The 24,794-nt window shown below is 33.1% G+C and overlaps 3 protein-coding genes across 3 annotated transcripts in view; 1 reads left to right on the top strand and 2 right to left on the bottom strand.

The window, feature by feature from the left end:
- The window catches only part of Flo2 (flotillin-2), a 394,067-nt gene that overhangs the window by 274,890 nt on the left and 94,383 nt on the right, over positions 1 to 24,794 (top strand). The window lies entirely within an intron of this gene.
- Positions 1,534 to 8,445, bottom strand: LOC137924197 (glucose dehydrogenase [FAD, quinone]-like). The gene is made up of 3 exons (XM_068767561.1): positions 8,282 to 8,445; positions 3,455 to 3,585; positions 1,534 to 3,126 (listed from the first exon to the last, which is right to left on the bottom strand). The coding sequence occupies exons 1-3, from the start codon at positions 8,439 to 8,441 to the stop codon at positions 1,546 to 1,548; spliced, it is 1,872 nt and encodes a 623-aa protein (XP_068623662.1). The 5' UTR covers positions 8,442 to 8,445; the 3' UTR covers positions 1,534 to 1,545.
- LOC137924327 (uncharacterized) overlaps positions 20,497 to 24,794 on the bottom strand; it is a 37,929-nt gene continuing 33,631 nt past the window's right edge. Inside the window, exons 8-10 of the mRNA XM_068767723.1 lie at positions 23,459 to 23,689; positions 21,809 to 22,357; positions 20,497 to 20,505 (exon numbers count right to left, since the gene is read on the bottom strand). Of these exons, the coding sequence (XP_068623824.1) occupies positions 20,497 to 20,505; positions 21,809 to 22,357; positions 23,459 to 23,689 (789 nt within the window). The remainder of the gene's footprint in view (positions 20,506 to 21,808; positions 22,358 to 23,458; positions 23,690 to 24,794) is intronic.

Here is a 24,794-nt window from a genome sequence, read left to right as displayed (position 1 = left end):
CGAAACCCATCTACCATTCCGATTGGAAAGTGCTTGACAAACGCTAAGTTCGATAATTTACTTCTCAATTATTTGATCTCTTTACGTCTTCTAGTTGGTTTCTACATAATGCATTACCTATTTAGCTAGTACTATGTAGCTAGAATTTGTAATATCAAAGCGTACAGATAAAGTAAAACAAACCCAATAACAAACGCAATAGTTAAACCCTTTCCTACACACTTACAAATACACGTATGCCCAGAACATAAGTCTGAATAGTTGACGCTCAACAATTCGCACTAAATTATATTTTATTATTATGAATTGTTTCTACAGATAAAAGCTTTCCTATTTTTGGAACCCCTGTGAGCTTTTGTATTTATTCATTCATACATGTCAGCCAATAGACGTCCATTGCAAGCCAAAGACCAGCAAGAAAAGACTTACTTTTCCAAAAATCGCCACAATAATGGGTCTTGCGCTGACCGCATCTAGCGACTTCACGCCACCTTGATTATATCTTCGGTCCAACGCGACTCGAAAATGTATTATTCATTAAATTTTTCGACATTTTCATTTCTCCTATGTCTAAGAGAGGTTAAGTTTGAGTGTGATTATGAAGTTATGCTGCTAGCCGATCTAGGCTTTGTGCATCTTCATCGATATTATTTAAACTCCGCCTTAAGGGCGGCGAGAAAGGCCGAGTGCTCCGCGTTATAAAAAAGGGCTCCGAGGGACAGGAGGCTTTGCGGAGTTTCGCGACGAGAATACAGACCTCGTCGAGGTCTACATTGCCGAGGTAGAGCGCGAGGGCTTTAAGTTCCTCGGCAGGCGAAGGGGACCCGGTTTGGGGTTTGATGGGTTTGGTGGGACGGGGTGGAGGGGAGGGTGGAGGAAGGTGGAGGAGTTCTAAACTTTCACTGCGGGAGCAGAGGAGGTTGGTCGAGCGGCGACATTGGGAAGGCGGGAGGTTGGGAGGCGGCCGGTAACATCTCATTTCTCGTAATCAAAATCAGAATTCTGTAATGGTTTCTTGTATTAACGGGAATATTAATTATGAATAAAACAAATTTTCTGTTTTTTCCACCGTGAGGTCATTCTACGTATTTCGATGCATTAAAAATTGTCACAAAATTTAAAGGTAACTATAGTCACCAACAGGACCCGTAATTATAGGTGTTGCAAACTCTAAACGTTGGCAATATAAAAATAAATAGCGATGTAATTTATCAAAAATTAGGTTATAGGGAGTAATAGTTAATGGTTTGGATTTATCATCAATCTGAAATGTATTAATTTTAAGGCTAGTCGAAAAAATCTATTTACTTTCTTTCTTCCTTTTATTGCAGGATTATGAGAGATCATAATACAATTTATGACTTCCTCGTCATTATTTTTAGTATAAAAATATTCATAGAAAAACGATTATGTTAATACAGAAGATAAGAAGGATTGTCCATTATTGTTTTGCGACAAATCCCGCCATAATTTGATAAAGAAACCGATCATTAATGCTAAAAGGAATTAAATAATTGAAGTTGTATAAAAAACATTTATTAATTTTTACAATTCCGTGTTATCTCTTAACCAAAATTCTTTTATCATGCTCGCACCCTTCTCGCCTATCATGATAGTGGGTGCATTTGTATTAGCTCTAACAATTGAAGGCATAATACTTGCATCGATAACTCGCAAACCCTGAACTTTACGAACTCTTAGTTTAGGATCAACAACTGCTTTATCGTCACCATCAGGTCCCATTCTAGCAGTTCCAGTTGGATGGTAAAGGGAAAACGTTAGAACCTTAGCCACGCACGCCAACAATTCATCAGAGTTCTTTTCAAAATCTCTGCATTCGTCTATATCCAACCAATTCAGCTTAAAACCGGCACTTTTAAAAGCTTTCGTATTCTCCAAAGGCAATGCAAATTTTTTTGCGTTTTTAATTAAAACTTCGAGATCTTCCGGTTCGTGGAAATAGTTTGCATATATCAAAGGATAGTCATCCGGATTTTTACTCTTTAGAATTATACGTCCTTTTGACTTTGGTTTTAATAAAACGTTGTACATAAGAATTACAATGTGGTCTTCGTTAAGTTTAACAAATTTTCTATGTATTTCTTCATTAACTTCGTGTTTAGCAAATATGTCTACCATATTATATAACCGAGGTGGAAGTACTAAGTAATGATATTGTACTTCTGGACTGACACTTAACGGGTCGCTTTGATTGACGAATGCAATCAATCTGTGCGGGATAACATCTGAGAGTACACCTTTGTTAGTTAACATGTATTCATTAAAATAAGTTATAATTTTATCTATCGTGACAAAGCCTTGATTCGTTGGCGCAGCATAAATAGTTGGAATAAATACATGATCTTCTAAATGTTCACCTACGGGCAGATCGGCTTTCACTTCAATATCTAAACTTTGTAAATGTTCTCTAGGTCCTATGCCGGATAATAGAAGCAATTGAGGGGTGTTTATGGATCCAGCTGATACTATAACTTCTTTTCTTGCACGTATTTCAATTTCTATGTCATTTTTTTTAACTAATACACCGCTTACTTTGGTTGATTCAGGATAAAATAAGATTTTTGTAACATAAGCGTTTTTCATAACGTGAAGATTTTCTCTATCTTTAATTGGGCTTAAAAATGCTCTCGCGGTACTGTGGCGTATGCCATCTTTAATTGTTTGCTGCGATTGAACTATTCCCATTTGATTAGGTCCATTTACTTCATCTAAATGTTTGACCCCAAGTTCTGTGACCGCATTTATTATCACTTCTTCTAATGGATGTATTTCTTTACCTTTTTGGATATGTAAATAGCCATCTTTGCCGTGGTACTGTTTGGTTGAATCTGACCATGGTCCCGAGTAATTTTCACTTTTCTTGAAATACTCCAACACTTCATCGTAGCTCCATCCTTTGTTACCGGCGGCTGCCCATTCGTCATAGTCTAACTTATTACCTCTTACGTAGAACATAGCATTAATACTACTGCTTCCTCCTAAAGTCTTACCACGGGGCCAGGCACAACGTTTTTCTATATAACCCCTACAGGCTGATGCTTGAGGTTCGGGCTTGTAGCGCCAATCCACCGGAGATTTCATATTATTATAGAAGAGTTGAGGAGCCTGAAATATAACGAAATTCAACGATACTTCAATTTTATTTTATATTAAACCCTAATTACCTTTGATAATGAATAAGTTAGCTTGTAAGAAAGCTTATTAAGAAATCATCGTCATCATGCCAACCTATAGATGACCACGACATGGAATGGGCCTTCCTCAAAGATCGTCGATCTTCCACTGATCGCATCCAACGACCTTACACGGCTTTGCCTATGTGGTCCATACATCTAGTGGGGGGGGGGGAATACTCACGCCGCGTCTACCGGCTCTTTTAAGATTTAAGAGATTTATTATTTGTTTCCTTTTAAACCTAATACAATGTACATACCTCCGTTCCTATGTTCGGATCACCACCAGCTTCAATTAGCAACACCTTCCAATTCGCCACCTCGCTGAGTCGGTTGGCGACCACCGAACCGGCTGAACCAGCTCCCACAACGATGAAGTCATAGTTAGGATCTATATCAACATATTTAGCGCTTTTATTTAATGTATTTATTAGTGATCTTCCAAACTCTATGAATACTCAAATCGTATGCTCGAAAGTAACCTTTTAATAATGTCTTGCCGTGTGCCCTGTAATATAAAACAACAAAACAAGTATTAACAAAACAGGTATCATTTTTACTATAAGAGGGGAGACATATGTTCAGCAGCAGACGTATTATGGTTGAAATATTGATAACGAATTGATATTTGCATTGTGACAGTTATCGAGATCGTTATGTTAAGACATAATCAGAAGAACGTAAAAATTAATCGCAAATTATAGCAGAGAGAAAATTTACTAAAAAAAGTAAATGAGTATTGGATAAGTAAGATTGATAAACTTTATTCGTAGAATGAACTTAAAAACTATGCTATGTATCTTAAACATTGTAAGTTAACAATGAGACAGTTATAATAGTACTGTATAAAATAACATAAAATCGAAATATTTTCTGAAATAAAAATAAAAATAGTTAATTGGATATGGAAATAATTAAAATTTCAAGTAATACGGCGAAGGACGGGATACGTTTCGTGAATATAATGTAAATGAATGCTGTAAGAATGATAGAAAACATAAAGAGAGATAAATGGAAGAAAGAGAGAAATTGTGCAGGATGGGAGACAGAGAGAGGGTGGAAAAAGGAAAATATTGTGGAAAAATCATTGCTAAATATATATCTCTATCCAATAAATAAGATAGGGGAGCGATAGGCCCTCAATAGCGGGGGCTATTAAGAAAACATTATAAGTAGTCTCATATCAATCATAGCGTGAGTTGGATTGTACTGTAGGGCGAGTTGGTACCTTGACATAACGAAAAAATTTTTCCGTCAGCCAAAAGATCTAAGTATCGCTTAAAGGGCGAATAGCAAACATATATATAGTCTTTTAACCGGTTTTTTATTAAATAATAATAAAAATATCTATTTGTTTATAAAAATAATTAACTGTAACTACAATACAAGTACTGTAAAAACACCTTGGTGTATTCGATCACGGAGCGAAACAAAGAAGCGGAAGAATGATTTTCTTACATAAAAAATCGTGTGAAAGCAACTTGTAATGTAAATTAATTAGTACAGGTTAAAAAAATATATATATTTCCTCTTATATGTATGAGCTCGCAGCAAAACAAATAATGATTATATTTTAAAACGGATAATAAGAATTCAAATTGAAGCTCGGCATCCTTGTACCTAATATTACCAACAGCGCAAAAGTAAAAGTTGAAGGACATATGCGACATTCCTTGGTTATATAAATAGAATTTATTCTTTGCCCTGCAGTGGACGTCCATCGGCTGAAAAAAGGAAGAAGAAAGCAGTTTACCAATGAGGCTCGAAGTGACTTAGTAAACTATTAGAAGATATTTCCACAGTAGCCATATGGTTTTCAATGTTCCAAACCATAGCCAGACGCTACCAAAATCGCGTTGCGTCAAACTTAATAGTGAAACATGCGCTAAGAAAGTTTCATGTTTTATTTATAATGTTTCGACTTTACAGGCTCTTAGACTATAAACACTTTGTAAACAAATTCAAACAGCATTTGATTATAGAAGTCATCAGTTTAAATGTCACATCGCATTTATTAGTAAAACAGATCGTGCTAAGAAGATTAACAGAGGGCGATGTCTTTATCAAATCTTTTATCTTTACGTTCATTACGTAATTGATTGCTATCATTTTTTGGGTCAGGGATTTTAATTTCACTAAGTTTTTTAGTACAGTCGTTTATTTTTCTTCTTTCGTTTGTCACTATTTCTTGCATGCTATCCTCTTCCTTCCTTCAAATTTCGTTTATTCTTATTGCTTTTATTTACATACCTTCTACGATCGCTTTCCATCGTTCGCGACATTTTTTAAACATTTTATTTTATAACCTTACTTGCATTGATTGCATACTTTGAGGAATAACATAAAGTGAGGTATAATTACATAGCTATAAGATATTAAAGTTGTTGAGGAAAATTAAACACTACTGAGAAGTGTTTATTTTTATGTTTCCTCTTTTATATAATTCCTGTCCACAATATTTGTTTACAAATAATAATTATGCGCTAAGAAAAACGGAAGGCATAGATGATAGCAAGCATAGGTATCCAAATAGATTGACAATAGTTTTTACACAGTCAAATGTAAGGTAGTAAGCTGTAACTTTCGCAAAGGACATGCATTCAGTATGGGGGTATCTAAAATATAACTATTTTCTTCACTGTTGTGCTGGGTTTGGGTCTCAACTAAAGATTTCTAATAATCCAGGTCGTGTAGTTAATTCAATTCGTCATCATCGTTACAGGCGTATGAATTAAATTTTGATGACGAATTAAACCACTGGTCTTCCTCATGGATGTCGGATACGGCCGGTTGGAAGCGGCCTGCTTCCAGCATTTTTCTTAACAAGATTGTCTGACCACTTTGTAGGTCTTCTCTTCATTCATCATCATCTTCATTCTTCTTTGTAGGACTTTTTAGGTTGGGATTTTAGTTTCCACTCCAGAACCTTAAGGTCCTAACGACCATCCAATCAGAGCGCTGTGTAAACTTGCCAGTCCGCTGGTCTAGATCCGATACTTTTGTGCGCCCGCACATCTCTATCCCTGAGAGTAGACAAATCATCAAAATAGATTGTAACCTTGCCAATGAGGCTAGAAAGGATGAGAAAGGATGATGGAAATAAAATAATAATAATTAAAAATTATTGCTAAAGAAAGTCCCTATCTCAAATACGATAGGGCGAACAAGAGGCCCAATAAGGGGGTTTTCAAATAAAATAGTCCATCATTTTTCTATATCGGAATTCATCACTGGTAACACATATTGGTTGCAGGCCTTAGTCTTTAGGCTTTCGGACAAGAGTATTGTCTTTGATAAAATGAATAAGAGCTAACTGGCCTACCAATTATAACACACTATATATAGCATTATAATTAAAACTATCGAAAATACATAATTTAGTCATATCTGATATAAATATTATATTACTGTACATTATAAATGCATATTCTGTAATTTATAAGGGTGTAGATATCTGCGTTATCTATGCACAAATATAACGAATTTCAATTGAGTTGCTTCTTATCTTTTTATTTTTGTTAATACAAATTTTCCGGTCACTTTCTTAAGTTAAAATCCAACTACTACATTTTCAACGAGTTTTTATTTTAATCGACAATATGTTTACCTTCGTCATCAACAATCTTTTGCCATCACATTGAAGTGTAGAAACTTTCAATGTCTGAGCGGTAAAAATCAATCGCCTTTTCTTTAAAATATGTCGATAGAAATATGATTACTTTCCGGTCCCCCTAATATAGTTGTCAAATATCCCTGAGTGGCTTAAAAAAGTCTATCTAGTATGGTCTCTATTGTAATGGTCAGTGGTACACAAACGCGGTCAGTTCTGGCTTCATTTGAGACCTCATAGTCACTCAACAAGACTTAGAGAGGTCTAGTAGTAGTAGAGAGTAGTAGTAGTACTAGAGTAGTCTAGAGGTCGTCGTAGAGGAGTTCCGTATACGATCAAAAGTTATCGAGAGCCAGACATTTTTTTATTTGGCCCTGTTTTTGAGGTCCTTTCGTACTTCCTCTTTCTTCGATACATAAAGACTATCCTTGCAAGATAATTTTTAACAAATTTTATTATGCGCGTTTTCATATTTTTTTTCATTTTCAAGACCAGACATTAGCAACTTGATGTGATAGTGGGCATGCCATATAAAGCACAGAACGGATGACCGCTTGAGCTTAAAGGTTCTGGAGTGGAGATCATGTACCGGCAGGTGCAGCATAGGACGACCCAGAATGTGTACAGATGACCTTATTCAGGTCGTCTAAAAACGCTGAATGCTGGATGAAGGCATATTTCCAGGAGTGAACATCCTTCAGCTGTAATAATGATGGTAACGATAGTCTTTAAGATACGAAGAAGGTTCTTAAAGACAAATTTAAAAATTGCAAGGGAATTAAATAAAATATCTATTTTTTTCTCTAAAAACCATAGACTGCTTACTTCTACTTACTTAGTAGTGATAATTTATTCCGAGGTGTGAAGTGTCCAACAAGGTAAAAATATCGTAAGCAATAAACATTAAAAATATAATATAATTGCATTATTAAATCATCAATATCTTCGTTTTTTTTTAATAAATTCGATGAATATAACAACCACTATGAAATACGTTTCGTTTATATAAACAAGAGTCAGTATATATGAATTCAGATGTACTGACTCATCAAGATATTTCTGAAACCATAACGCTTAGATACTTTAATTTCTACTTAGTAATATTCCTCTTATGCAGTAGAGGTCAGCTAAGAACGGATTTTTCGAAAATCTACCAGCAAGGGAGTTGAAGGGGCTCACATGATCAAATGTATATTTTCGAATTATAGCTCCTATAGGTATTATACTTGACCATAATATATTTTTTATGTTAAAAATTACCGATAATTGATTTTATTAGATTACACCCGCAAAAGGCAGCGCAGGCCCTGCGAAGTAGGCGGGTGACAACCTAGTGTTTTATATTGGACTGCAGCTGACTGACCTATATCTTTTAGTACAAATTCTATCAGAACATCCAGTAACTTATCTGCTATAATCTAAACAAAAAACTAAACAAAATGTCATTGAGAATTTAAATATGGAATAAAGATTGTACCTTCTAAAGCTGCCTTTGTTGCATCAGCTGGCCAGAGGTGTGGTCCAGATAAAGCGCATTGGGCCGCTAGGAAACTTTGCAAACTGTGCACGAAAAGCGAGCCAGCTGGTTGGTAGCTCTGCAATATGTTCGCCGCCGCGACTGGATCGCAAGCCCACATGATGATCACTGCAAGCAAACAGCAAATGCACGTATGTATTTAAATGTTTAAAATCAAATTCGATTTTTAAATATTTAATCTGTTTCATTGTATTATTGATAAAAGTAAAATTTATTGATTTTATAAACAATTAGCTGCACCTTGAGCGCACTGCTATGCACCTACTAAAATAATTTTGAAGGAAAGACATTACATATTATTGATTTTAAAAAAAGAACAACTTCAAAACATTCAAGTGTTCATATACAAAAACTTTTTCGAAAATGATCACATAATCAAAAGCGTAGCTGACGATTCTATCAAGGAACTTACAGACAAACATTCATTTTTAAATATAGAAGACGAAGATATATAAATCATAAAAAAGTTTAAAAATACCTGACACACTTCCAAGTATTTACTAGAATATCGTGGCGCGGTCATAATTATAATTTATTACGTAAAATGTGATGTTTAAATGGTTTATGATTAATCACTTATTGTGATACTTTTTATGCAATATTCATACTAATTACGTGTGACAAGAAAAGAAATATGTACACCATAGACATGGTATAACATATTTAATAATTATTTATTAAGCATACTGTTTTAGCATTATTTTTTCTCTATATTTGGAATTCTAAAAATATATAATAATAGCATATCGTTATTAAAACTATAACCTTTTTTTGTAAAAATAACGGTAATTACCCCAAAATCTTATAGAAGGTACACGTTGAAAATTAAATGTAATCTCCCTATATGTTCCATTAATTTTTTTAACAGCGTTACTTTGTCGTAGGTGTGGGGTTGTTCCCGGGATACAATCTTATATAAAACGCTCTTTGTGCTTTAATTACATAGTATTGCCACTGTTTACAAACAAGTTTCCAGAGAATCGGTAGCATTCACTGCGAATCATAATACCACACTACGACCGCCAACCCGTCTGCCAAGCGTGGCGATTGTGGTACATCTCCCCCTAGATATCCTTGGGAGGCCAATGCCTTGTGGTGGACGTCTATGGGCTGAAACGAGATCCATCTTTTGTATAAGTTTCCTAATACTTTTCGGAAGATTCTAATAGGGAAAAAAATTAAATAAAACTGCGCGGAGATTTTAAAATTATTAAAGAATATTGACACTATTAAAAATTGCGTTTTCGACGGTTCGATTTGAATTTGGAACGTTTTTTTCACGCGATACAATTTTAATTATATTTATCGATCACAACATTTATATAAATCTTTCACCTTTAATAGTTAAATAAATAAAGTCATCACATTGAGATATATAACTTTAATTAATTTTTCTATATCTTTTACAACAGATGCCCTCTGGGGGCTTAAGGTTTTGGAATTAATACCACGGACCTGCATACTGAACCTTGGACCGAGCACTGTCCACGTCATGTTTTTTTTCTTTTCTATTAAGCTACCTGAAATCCTCTGCCGCCAAATGCCAGAGACCTTTTAAATATGAAAAACCTTTTTTTTCATTTAGCTTCTATTTTATAATTTTTATATTCTGCCAGTCTTAATTAGGTCACTGGAGGATGCTGAATGAAGACTTATTCCAATTAGCTCTATTGGAAGACTATGGGGAAAGCCAATATCTAGTAGCGGATGGCTGAAAATATGATGATATTTATTTTATTTTATTTTTATTATTACTCGTTGAGGAAACTTGAAATCTAGTTATACTATAACAGGCGATTTACTCATACAACAAGCGTTTATTACAAGTTTTCGCCTTTAGCATTATTTACATTGTGAAGACGTGCAGAAAGATCATAATACTATATTGAAGAAAGTTACTCAATAAACTTTATAGCGACAGTCAAGAGTCTTACAAGGTAAATATAAAATATACACATATATTTAAATACAAATACATATATACATGTGCATGCACACACACATATGCTTAAATTATGTAAATAAATAGATAAGTTCTTATTTTATTGAATACATATTTTATATCTATATCTATTGAAACGTGACAGGTCAGTTAATTTTAGCAGTACAATGTCTATTCACACAGTAGTACATAACATATGAAGTATAAATCAACAAAGTGTTTAATTGTTATTTAACTTTAGTATATTATTTTAATTATAATTTGCAATCTGTTCTAGTGGTTGTGTTCTAAATTGTTTATTTCCTAACGCATTAAAATAGTTTTGCGTCTAAATATAAATACGTACATATATTCCTAAGCAGGTTATGTTGTACTGAACAAGTGTTGATACAACTTTGTGTCATTTTATCTGTAATAAGGTATTTCTGCAATTTATATATAGAGTAATCAATTAGTGCTTGTTCATATAAATAATTATATACCAATTAATTTTTATTAGGTGTTTATAAAAAGGTAATACTGGTACAATTATTAACTTGGATATATTCTTTGTTTCTTTATGGCCCCCGCTAAAGTGAGTCTCTCTTATCTCTATCTTTAGGAAAGACAGGGTCGTTTTTTTCTTTTTAATATTTTTTTCTTTTTATTTTCACTCTGTACTGTCATTCTTCATCACATTTCTTTCCATAATTTATTCTATATATTCTGTGTTTAATGATACAGTAATGTAGAATTTTTAATGATGTCCAACATTTTATATTTCGAATCCTTTCTAGCATTATCTTTAGGTCGGGTAATTTTAATTAAACATTTACTTTTCGTCACATACCTTATACGATTGTTATTCAATTATAATTGTCTAACATTTATACAGATGATTAGTTATTGTGGTAAAAGTTTTAAAGGGATCAACGCTTAGCTCATTTATAAGTAAATCTATGAAGCTCTTCATTTATTTTCAAAATTTTTAATCATGATAAAGTCACATTGAAATATATTACTTTCATTTATTTTTGCGACAGGCCAATCACTTTTAGCTGTAGAAAATCTACAGGGACAGATAGTAAACAATGTTGAACTTTGAAAATGCTTCTTTTACAATATTTCCATTATAATGTTTATTATTTCTAAAACCAATTATTCTGTGATGGGTGAACCATAAATTAATTGCTAAATAAGATACACAAACATACTCTTTAAAGTTATTACACTTGTTGATCATCCTGTATATGTGAAATGCACAAGCATGCAACAACAATAGTTCAATGAACCTATTCGTCTGTGATCATGGATCATTAAGTAATTTTTCCGCCAAGATTAATGTTATACGTAAGAGAACTGTAATAAAATAGTTATTTATTAACATAGTATTATTTTTAATTACCTTATAAATATAGTAACATGTAATCACTGTTATAATTTGTTTTTACACAAACAACGCACTGTTATTAAAGTAAGCACACGCGGCCTGCTCCTACGCATCCACACATACAACTGATTGCCGACTAAGTGCGTACAGAATATACGATACTATGTTATATCATCCGCACTATAACGGAAAGGACTGCCTACAATTCTATAATCTGAATTTTATTATTCATTTGTTATTATTAACACTTTTTTATACACCATAGGTAATGAATAGAAGGAAAAAAGAAACAATTCATATGATTCAAGAGGTGGTCTTGTCGCTCAAGGCGATCTCTACCAGACAGCGTCTGGATGGAGATGAGAGACTTGAAGGAAAGGGTAGTTTAGGGCGTACGTACATGCAAATACATACATATATACAAACATACCAATACAAATACATATAATTATATATATTTACGTGGGAAAGGTACTAAAAAAATACGAATAACGGAGAGATGCTACACAATATCCTATATTAGGGGCAAAGGAAGTGCCCTTTTAGCTTTTTTTTAAATACTGACAGCGATTTAACGCATCTAATTGATTCTGATAGCTCATTCCATAGCCTGACAGCGACATCAGTAAAGACTTATCTATAAACATGGTAGAATAAGCAGGCATAGTCTATTTCAAGTCTCTGATGATCTGAATGAATTTTATTCTAGGTATTTGTAAAACAACAATCAAAATTCACTACCTACCCCTTTAGTTCCCAAACTCGTTTCGTTGGACCCCCGGGAGTCCACGAGAGACTCGACAGGATTCTATATTTTCGTGAAAAAAAAATATAAGTTCACAATTACTAAAGGTCCACGAAAATTTATCTGCATTCTATAAAAAAGAATTAAAATGTTGACTTAACTTTATCAATGTAGGCAGATAATTTTAAGGAGGTCAGCGCCTAAATGATATAAATAATATACAGTATTAGTTTAATACTAACACTTGCGGTAGGTCGCGGATTCGATTCCCGGGATGCAATCTTATATAATACACTCTTCGTGCATTAATTATATAGGATTGCCACTGCCCATAAGTTTCCTCTGCGTGCCATAATACAATACTGCGATCAACCCGCTTGCCAAGCATGGCAATTATGGTACATCCCCCATAGATATCTTCAGGTAAGCCCTATGCCAGAGAATAAGAAATAATAATCAATTTTAGGATTTTTTTTTTGGAAACTATAAATTAGATTATTTTAGATTTAATTAGATCTAATTTTCACATACTCAAAGTGGTTCACCGGAGCCAACTAAATTTTAAAAGTGGTCTAGTCAGCCAACCTCTGATACTGTTAAAAGACATTTGTCGTGTGACCTTAAAAATTATTAAAAATAAATATTCCAGAACGATATTTATTGATCAATATTAACTAATTTATTTCTACTATTTACACAAAATCGTGTGATGGAGTTTGTTTTGAATTTGCCTCATAAACTCAACCAGTCAACCTAAAGTAGTGATGAAATATCAAGTATATACAATACTATAACATTACCACACCTGCCGCGATTAATTTTTATATGTTATAGAAAAGAAATATATAAATATCTGATGCTATATGCTATATACATGATAAACACTATATTCATAATCTGATTACTAATAAACACATATTTAAATAGAAGATATAAATGAATTAATAATCATCAACAACTTACAAAAATATGTTTGATAGATCGTATACTGAAATTTTTTGTAAAGTGATTAAATTTTCATTGCAATGGTGTATTGTTGTCGTCGTTTGTTGCCCATAGACGCCCTACACGCCATAAAGGCACAAGCCTTCCCCGATAGCATCAAAGAGGGAAATACCATGATCGCCATGCTTGACAGCCTGGTTGGCGATCGCAGTGTGGTGTTATGGTACGCAGAGGACACTGCTGCGTATACTCTGGAAACTTGTTTGTGTGCAGTGGCAATGCTATGTTATTAATACATAAATGTGAATTATGTAAGATTATATCCCGGGAATCGAACCCGCCACCTAAAATCGCAGGTCTCAGTCCTCTACTGCTGAGCTGCCCCTATTTTTGAATATTAGCACCTTAAACCGGTGAATGGTATAGAAGTATTAAATTTTAAATTTTTCTCAAATTTTTTTTACTGTCTAGAAACTTTGCCTCGCCTTTAAGAAAATGTGAAAACATGTTAGCCGTATTGGTCAAGCATTTATCAGGTTTTTTAATTTTTTTATCGAGCGATTTATTTTTATTATATAGATAGATTTGGTGAACTTTAGCGTTGTGTAAAAGCTAGTATTTCGAGCAAATGATTAATATTATATATTTAATGGAATCAGGCGTTATTTTGTGGAAGTCCATCCTAAGTAAGAAAAGGACAAATATTTAGCCACTTCCGCACATGCAGTGGTAGTCGTGCAACAAAGTGCACCGCCCGCCAGCCCGCTGATAAATGCGCATGCGGCAAACAATGCCAATTACACAACTACCACCGTTAAATCACTCAACACGTGTTTCACTCCTCCACGGAGCATCTTCAGGAGGTATGTTACACCGATTATAGCCAAACACAGAGTCTCTATGTTTGGCACTAATCGGTGTACTTTGTTGCACGACTAACACTGCATGTGCGGAAGCGACTAAATATTGGTCCTTTTCATACTCAATATTATATAGCAACCGACATGGCCCATTGAATTGGCAATTTGAAGTCATAGTGAATTTTAAGTTTCTGGTCAGATCTAAAAGAAGGAAAAGATAAAATTGATAAAACTATACAGTGATATAAAGAAATGATTTACTGTAGTATTTTAGGAGCGGAAGAGAAATTAGGGAGGTGGTGTGTATAAAGATGGAGACAAGTGAGACAGGAGAGTGAGATATTGTGACGAAAAATAGATGACTGATGAAAGAAATTGTGAAAAATGTAAGAAAATAAAAATAGAAATGAAAATAATTTTTAGGCATTTTAGGATAAATATCGTGTATCACAAAATACTACTATGACATTCATCATCGTCAACGTGGAACGTCAAACGGAGTTACTGACCGATAATCTACGCTCTAGAACCTCAGGACCCCGGCGGCACTGTCACTTTCCAATCGCCTGGGCGATATGAGTTACTTTCTTCGTTCGTCAACGTATCTCCTCATTTTTGGTTCGTTTTACCAGAATGATCACGGGCTTTGCACTGTAATGAGAACATAATCATAATTACGAGAATTCATTATTAAAGTAGCAAATTTAAAAAAAATGTTTAATAAAGTGACCGTTCTGAAATACTATTTGGGGGAGGGGGGGGGGGGGCAATGACTGGCCAGTAATTCTTAACTAAGAAATACGTCAAGGCAGCTAATATCTTTTAAACCATTAAGTAGCTTATTAATCATGTAAATTTTATAGATTAATCTATCTTATCTTTTAAGTACCGTTGCTACGATAAAATTATTGTTCATTTTTATATGATCACGTGATTTCTAATCTGCTTTATTTGCACATTACAGTTTAAATTTTGGAAAATGACTACAAAATATGATGAAACGGTGATGAAAGAAGTATTTGAATTTGTTATATCTGAACAAATTCAAATACTCCTTTCATCACCGTTTCAACTTTAGGTCCTATGATGAACATACAATAAGATTTTTTATATTAAATGTTATTAAATATTTATTATATTAAAAATAATTGACTGCAGAAAAGTGCATGTAAATGCGTATTTGAATAAAAATATTTTGAATATAAGTCGAACGTCTTCCGAATACATCTTTAGCGCTAGTTTATATTGAAAAATGAGATAGTGTTAAATTAGTAAACACAGACTATATAAGGAACTATTATTAAAAAAAATATATAACAATATTTCATTATCAATTCTTGTGACGTTAAGACTACCAATAAAATGTATGACAAGCGTAGATTAAACAAATCGTATCTAATACAAGGTCAAGTTGCAATGTATTGTCTAGACCAGTGATTCCCAAAGTGTTCTATATCGACCCCTAGGGGTCTATGACAACCTGCAAGGGGTCTATGTCAGCGAAAAAAAATTTGGGGGTCCATGAAATGAAAATGGGGGTCCACGATAGTGGATCTCAACACATACACTGATAGTACCTATTTACTTACATCATACTATCTAATAATATCAAAACATTTACATTATTTATAAAAGTACCTATGAAGTAAAAAAATTATTATATATGTTTGTAAAATTGTGTAAGTTGTAGGATGTTGGTATTCGCTTTGTGGTCGCAATACATTTTGAACATACACTAAACTACACTACAGTTATAAATTTACAGGATATCAATATCAGGTAAGTAGGGGGTCTACCCAACACGGAAAAACATGGCAGGGGGTCTACGATACAAAAAAGTTTGGGGAACTCTGCTCTAGACTAATATATACTACGTATATATGTTGTATGCGAACATTGTCACAACATATGGCTGCTGGGTTTATGAGGTTATGGAGTGAAGAGTACGGAGTGGCGTCAGCGACGGACGTCCAGCTAGGAAGTGGACAGATGACCTTGTGAAGGTCGCCGGAAGACGCCGTATGCAGACCACTTCCGACCGGTCCCACGTCCAATATTGAACGTCCTTTAGCAAGAATGATTGGACGTTTTTCAGAAAGTACACGCTCTGCAGTTAATTACGTAATAAACATAGAGATAAGAGTTTTTATAAAGACATCGCCCTCTATATAACACCACGCGACTCGTTAATATAATAATTGAGATATGAAATTTAAATTTGATCATTTGTTTTAATTGTTTTTATAAAAATAAGATAGGTCCCGCACTGGACATATTACAGCTGAAATGATGATAGTAATTTAATTCTTAAACTAAAATCTTTTCATCGCCCATTAATTGTAATTCAGGTAAAATAATAACAATAATTTATGTATGCGTTAGAATCTATTTAAGTAATTATTACAAAATTCTCCAGTTATTTTTACACGTTGACTAAACCGCAAGATGGCAAACTTGTTATACAAATAGCCAATAATAAGGATATAACTCCCTCTTTTAAATACAATATTACTTTAATGTATGTTGGGAATACAAAATGATTACTGAGCGAGGGTTTTCGTACTAGGTAACAGTAGTTTTACACAAAAGTCTTTAAATATATGTTGCCAGTGATGACGTGGTCGCTTACGATGGGCCTTATAATAAAGCTCAAGGTCAATCAATAGAGTTATGGATGGAGGCTGAGAGTTTTGATCAGAAATAAGGAGATCATACGGAGCTCGAAGAATTGCTATTTCCCTGCAGTAAAGGGACCGCATTACTCGTGCAGCGTCTGCCGTTGGGGCCGCATGGTTCTCAAGTGGCTACTAAAAGCCGGTAGACGCAGGTAGACATGGTCAGGGCCTCTACTAGATGGATCGAAGTCATAATCAAGGTCGCGAGATATCGCTGGATGCGGGCAACACTAGACCAGTCATTGGGGCGGTCCTTGGAGACCTATGGCTTGCAGTGGGCGTGTCTGCTGAACAAATGAAAGAATGAACTATAAAGTTCATGGTTTCGGTTTTTTTTGTTTTTTATTTGTGCAATTAATAGGGTTAATCAGTCGTTAGTGCTGGTGGGAAATGACGAGTGTTATAAGGAATGAGATTGTTTTTTTTGTTAATAACAATATTAGCAATATAGCAATAGCATTAGTAATAATATTGTTTTATTTTGTTAGATTATATTTCACTTCGTTCACTTTTACTTCGTTCATTAATAACAATTTTCCGTATACCATTTATATACAGAATGATGAGTAATAGATGTAAAGGCTTTGAAGGCGGTATTCATCACTAGAAAATATTGTTTCATTTATGCGCAAAAAACTGTAAAACTTTTACACCTACTTCCAATCATACTGTATAAAGTGATCACGATCAAATATGTTTTATTATTCTATTGTGATACTACAGGCCAATAACTTCTGGCTGTATGAAGTAATCAGATTAAAATGCTTCTTCTTAATATGTACTATTACTAATGTAATAAATACTGTGACCTAAAAGTATGTAAATAATTTGTTTATGAAATGTACATTATTTATTCTTACAAATCTATTTCTTTCTTGTTCAAAATATTCCTCGTCTAATAAAACGCACTTTTGCTAACGCTTTTCCCAGTCCACAAAACAGTATAGCCTTCAAGATGTTCGATTCGATTTTTATCTCTTCAGTCGTAACGGCGTCTCCGCATTAGCCGTTTGAATTGTAGTTGAATAGAAGTCGCACGAACCCAAATCAGGCGAATATGTTGATGGCGGAACGATATCAGTCTAGTTTTTGACATTTTTTTTCCAAAAAAATTTTGACAGCAGTCTAGACTTCACGCGTTTAAGTACAAAACATCCTACAAAATGCTTTAGGTTGAGCCAAAAGATAATCCAAATTTTTAACAAACAGTCGCTTGGCAAATGTTATAGACATTCCTATCAATCTAGGAAAAAATTTACCTACATTCAACAATTTCACATTACTTTTTGATCAAAGAGTAGTATGTTATGTCACTTTAAAGTATGTGTGACGTAAATTACTTGACAATAGTGTTTAGAACTGTTATCATAAATTGATGACTATATATGTTATTAATCTATTACCGATAAACTTTGCCATTAGAGCCAAAATACTATATTTGTAGACATTAAGATAAATGTAACAATCTATGTATTAGAGAACTAACATTGTGGAATGATATAAAACATGTTATCATATATCAATCATATATAATTATTTCACAAACTGTTAATTATATAAGATTATATCCTGTGACCTAATACCACTAGGACACCATTGCTCACAATCATTTATATTTATATGTTTTATAATATAACCAGCAAAGTTAGTGTACTCGTATTTTAGGCTAGGCAGTATACTTTGTGTATATTATTAAAACGCAATTACGGCTATGAGACTGTAACTCGCGATTATGAAACATACAAAAATAATATCAAATAAATTTCCTAAGTTTAGACGTGACATTTTTAGTTACACGAGAACGACTAAGTGATAGATATATACTCGGGATTTCTCTTCTTGTCCTTTTCAGCCGATTGACACGCACTGAAAGGAATAAGCCTCCCCCAAAGATCGTAACGATGACTGGGGGTGCGCTCTTCGAATCCAGAGACATCACGCGACCCTAAGTCGTGGGTCAACTTAGCGGAATACCAACGCCCCAAATCTCTACTACATCGAATCAGGGATTAGGAGAGCCATTGACGAAAAAAGTTTTTTTTTATTTATTTTGTCGCCATCTAAACCTCTACCACCCATGTAAAGATGCGCAGTGCCCTGGAAACGGAATAAAATTAAAAATAGATTTGGAGAGCATCGCCTTAATGATGGGCGACGACAACCTTCGCCCATCATTCCTATCGTTTGCTCGTAGGGTGGTGAGTAACACTGTGAATAGAAATAAAACAGTATAGATAAATAGGCATCAAATATTAAATAAATTGCACATATAAAAGAACAAGTCAAGTAATAATAGGAATTAAAAAAGTAAAACCCAATAAAGAAAACCGTGATATAAAAAATAGGATAAGTAAGTAATAAAATAAAGAATAAAAAATGTGCCTAGCCACCTAAGAGTAATAAGATGATGGAAAGAAAGGCGATGAAAGCAAGAAGGAATGAAAGAATAAAAAAATGCAAGGTATTGTGAAGGATAAAAGGATAAAAGTTAGTGAAGAATAAAGATAAAATAAATGAAAAACTTATTTTGTGAATAAAGACCCTGATCCCAACAAATTAGGAGCACGAGAGGCCCCCAATAGTGGGGGCCATAAAAGAAAAAAAAATCTCTACCGCCTAAAGGCTGTCTTTTCACCTAAGTACCTTTTACATTTTTGTTTACATAATAATCTTATAATGAATTACTTATTAAAACAATTATTACATTTATATTACATGCCTATTTATTACAAAATTTCCTATTATTTTTTTAGACAAATTTTCTTATTATTTCTATTTTTCTTTTTATTTTATTATTCTCCATATTTACGACGAAAGAAGGTAACTCATACAGTTCAGCGAATTTGGAAGTTGAAGTAGCAGTGGGCAGCCTACATATCGGACTGAGCAGATGGCTGTTGTTGTGGTAAAGTTCTGGAGTAGAAAAATAGAATCGGCAAAGAGCGTAAGACGCCTGTCCACACGGTGGACAAAAACTTGGATGCATAGAAGACTGTCTATAGGTATATATATATAGGTCTTTCTTGTATCCAACTTACTGTCCTTTGATAGGAACGACTAGATGTTATGTTTTTCGAAAATTATACGTTTAATGAATTTAATCGATTATGTAATGAACATACAGATAATTTAATATAAACATCGCCCTATATTAATCTCTCAACGACTTGTTATATCTATATAGATAAGAAATTTAAATTGATGGTTTGTTTTGAATGTTTGTTAAAACGGGGAAGGCTTACAGATAACAACAATATATATATATGTATATATATATATATATATATTATTGAATTCGTCATATCATCCTTATATCTGAATTAATGGTAATTCAAGTTAATTAAAACGATAAGTTATGTAAACATTGGAGTCTCCTTAGATAATTATAATAATCATGTAAATAGATTCTAATGTTTACAAAACATCTAGTTATCTTTGCGTGTTGACTAAACCAAGTGAAGGAAAACTTGTTAATTGAATAGCCAATTACATGAATAAATGTTGTTCTTCTTAAAATAAATATTATATTTTCTAGAATATATTTAATTAGATATTCTTAAGCTTGTCATTGTTAAATATGTTTGATCTTTCCCATAAGTGGTAAAGATGTACCATATGTTTACCACATCTGGTAAAGATAGATATAACATTTTATTTCAATTAATACTTTATAAAGCTAGAGCTTACAATAATTAAATTAGACCACTTACAATTTACAATAGTATAAAGCTTCCACGCTAATTTATACAGATAAATGAAATTCCAAGAGTCTTTATGTGATTATAAAATAACCGCTTTTTACTATACTCATATGTTGGTACATATACCAAAATTTCATTATTGTAATTTTTTTTCTGTCTGTCTGTTCATTTTTTCCGACTAATCTCTTAAATGGCTGGGTAGATTTTGATGGGACTTGTATTGGCAGCTGATGTAATAAGGAGTAACTTGAAGTAATTTTATTTTAGAAAAATACTTAAACGAAAAAAAGTCTAAATAAATTAAATAGTTTTCATTGGATTCCACGCGGGGTAAATCGCGGATACAACTAGTTCAAAATAAGATGCATAACAAAAATAATAATAAGCAAATACAAAATGTAAACAGTATATTCGTAAAATAAAAATAAGGTAAAAATCGACAAAAATGGGAATTAGAACGAAAGTCAGTCAGCAAGATAGTCAGTAATAGAATATATAGGATATGAAATTAAGACCTTTAAAATAACGTTAACAGTATTGGGGTAATGATCCTTTAAAATGAATTAGTAATCGGATATAGGTGTAAAAGATTTAAAAGGTACAGTCAGTACAAAGTCAGCACGAATAGACAAGAAATAATAATTAATTTGAATATGTAGTAATTTGATTTGAAAACGCTTTTTATTTATAATCGTTCCGCTGTAATTCCAAAAACCATTAACTTTTTCAATAGGATTTACCACACATTAATTGACAACGAATGAGCTTTTCATTGACCTGTTTAAAACTATTGCATCTATAACTAATAATTCTCTAAAAAATAACTAAAATATTTTGTGAAAGGCACTCAAAAATAAAGCTACAGAGTCACGGATTCACAACTAGCTTAAACTATTGTAGACAAATATCTATGTCTCGTTCTATATTAAATTAGGTGTTCCTTATCAATATTTGTGTTCATTTATTACTAAAATTAAATCTATATACGTTTCTATTTGTTCATAAAGACACTTCATATTTCATTCCGTTATAATACAACCAAACTTTGCAATCCTTCCTCCCATTCGGTGTTAAGACTTCATCTGTTTTAAAGTATATTTTCTTATTATTTTTAGATCGCCTGCTTTCGTATGATTTTGTGTTCATCGTTCTATGTTTTATTGGTTTGTAAATTGGTGTTTTTATAGTATTATAATGGTTGTTACTGTACTGTGTAAAATAAGGATTTACCGGTACATATACGGGTATTGCGTTTTGTATCCTATTTATGTTCTTATACGGATTTTTTTGGAACTTGTATTCTGAAATATCATAAGGATAGGATTTCCAGTTGTTCTGTTCGCCAGTGTACGGTATGTTGGCGTCTGAATTATGAAATTGGTGGATAGGGTTATATGAATTTGGAAGCGATTGCTCTTTTTTCGAAGAACTTAAATTCGTTGATAAAGGTTTTGCTTTATTTGCTTCTGTCTTCTTTATATATCCAGGTGGAAAACCTTGAGATAGACTGGGGAATAGGCTAGCTGTTTCATATAAAAGGTCTTGTTTATCTTCTTGTATGAGCTGAATTTTCTTTGGTGTATCTATGTCAGTTGTATTAGTGTTATGTCTGTAACTATGATCGCAGTGGGCTTCCTCAGGGTTACTTTCTGACCAATCCTCTTTTATCATGTCTGCGGCTTTTTCTGCTATCATAATGATTGGTGCGTTTGTGTTTCCACTGACTATTGTCGGCATTATACTACCATCTACTACCCTCAACCCTTTTATACCGTAAACCTGTAAATAATAAAAAAATATAATTATTTTTATTTAGTTGTGTTGCATCAAATTGAGATATAATTGAGTTTTGTATTTAAAGTTATCATGTCATGGACGAAGACAATGTAAAACATAGAAGAATTACTTGTATTTTTTATGTGCTTAATTGTCTTCTGGTGTAGGTGTAGATAGGTGGGTTATATGTATATGGAGACGAGAAACTTTGTTAACATTATTTTTAATATACGAAAACTATACAAATTGTTTTAGTAATAATTATTTATTCACATGTAATATAATGTTTTCTGTAGTTTTCAAAGTAAATAAAAATAATGTAAAAATGTCCTTACGAATGAATTATTATTAATTAAAAATGTTTCCTTGAAGTTATTTCAGTTTTGTTTTTATTGTATTCAACTTTCTTAGACGACAAGATTTGCTGAACGGAAGTTGGTAAATATGAAAAATATGTAAAGATTGTTACGTAATAAATACAAGTGCTATCATCATTATCATCGTCATCTCAGCAGTGAAACGGTCTCTGATGACTACTTCTAGACCTCAAACATAGATGCTCAACAAGGTCGGTTTGAACCTTCAAATTAGTCTCTCTACCTCGTGGGTAAAATCCTACGTCACGCTGTAGTATTCATTCCCGAACTCTAAGGTCTCATCGGCCATCTTTTCTGGCGCTATGTAGTTTGTCCACTGCAACTTCAACATGCCACTCGCTGGGCCATGTTAGCTACTTTCGTCTATCTACGTATTTCCTCATTGCACGTCGAACGACAGTAATTCCTAGCATAGCCCTCTCCACCGCTTGTCATTAAGATTGAAGTGAGAGATTCTGATTTCACTGTAATTGTTTTATTAGGTGAACAGTAATGTTTTAGTTACAATATAACATTTTTTAAATTCGTGACAATGGTGGTATAAAATAAAAGTATTTTTATAGTAAAAATGCTGGTATATTTTTGATAGTAGGTCTATATTTTGATATTATTTTATTTAATAAACTGGTTATGAATATTTCTCTAGGATTATATTCAGCAGGCACAGCGAGAGTTAAGTGAAAGGTTTATAATTATTTATTTGTTAATCTGTTTATTTAATACGTACTCTTAGCCTCGGATCGACCACTGCGTCGGGGTTATCAGCTGCGCCCATAGAACACGTTCCAACTGGATGATAGATCGTCAGCGAGTGGTGTCTGGCCTGACATTCCAAGTGTTCGTCGGACATCAGCTCGTGTTGGGTACAGCCAGGATTCCTATTGGGGTTTGGTCGAGCGTTCAGCTTCTGCAGAGCAGGTTGCTGGACTAAAGAGTGGACGACGCGAGCTCCCTCTATCTGGAATAACGTTGTATTATTTACAAATAAAAAATAAAATTAAATGTGTAGAATTCAATAAAACTGATATCTGCACTATCGAACGAACTAAGCAAGCTTCAATCACTTCATTACTCTAATTAATAAACGAGTCGTTACCAAACCTATATATATATACATATATATATATATATATATATATATATATATATGTATATATATATATACATATATATATATGTATATATATATATATATATTATTTGGGCCCCGTTTTTGAGGAATTCTCGTGCTCCCCTGATGTGTGTAAGCAGGGACATTATTCATAAAAAAAAGTTTTTGTTATCCTTATCGTTCTCTTCCATTCCTTTCCTTACATTGTTACCTATCACATATCGCCTCTCTTCATTCCTTTTCCTACAGAATACTGTAACAATTCTAAATCTATATTTATTTACGTCTGCTCTTACCGAAATTAATTAATTTAATTAAAATTGAAGTGATTATTTGAATATTGTTAATCAGCAAAATAGAGGTAATTTAATAATTCTTTACTTGTTTTATGAATAAATATTGCGATTTCCGATAATATAATATCGCTATTGCACGCAAACCTATATCCACCAGTTGACGTCTTAATGCTGAAATAATGATGATTATTGCTCGTAATTAAGAAAGCAAAACATCGTAAAAAACCAAAATATATTTTATTATTAATATTAACAATCCAAACTATAGCTCTTTCATGGTCATATTACATTGATCTTTGTCTGCGATATTAAATCGTTCTACGAACAATCGCCGTAAAGCATTCCCGACTATAGTTGATTATCCACAAAATATGGAAACCAGTATCGATAATAAATTGGAAGAAATAATATTCGATATAAACAATTTTCAATATTGCTCAGTAAGAAGAAAATTAAAGCATAATTAAAATTATAAATATATGTATAATATATATGTGACAAGAATATTTACCAGTATTTTTAAATCCATTGGATCCTGAAAATAGTTTGGATATATCCGCGGCGGTGTGTACGGGTTACTATCTTTAAGTTTAATATAACCTCGATTAATGTTATACGTAAGAGAACTGTAATAAAATAGTTATTAACATAGTATT

Source organism: Battus philenor, unplaced genomic scaffold, assembly GCF_028537555.1.
Source record: "Battus philenor isolate CCGP_79_NKW_IND1 unplaced genomic scaffold, ilBatPhil1.0.hap1 SCAF_23, whole genome shotgun sequence".
NCBI classification, from domain to species: Eukaryota; Metazoa; Arthropoda; class Insecta; order Lepidoptera; family Papilionidae; genus Battus; species Battus philenor.
This window is presented reverse-complemented; position numbering and strand designations above follow the sequence as displayed.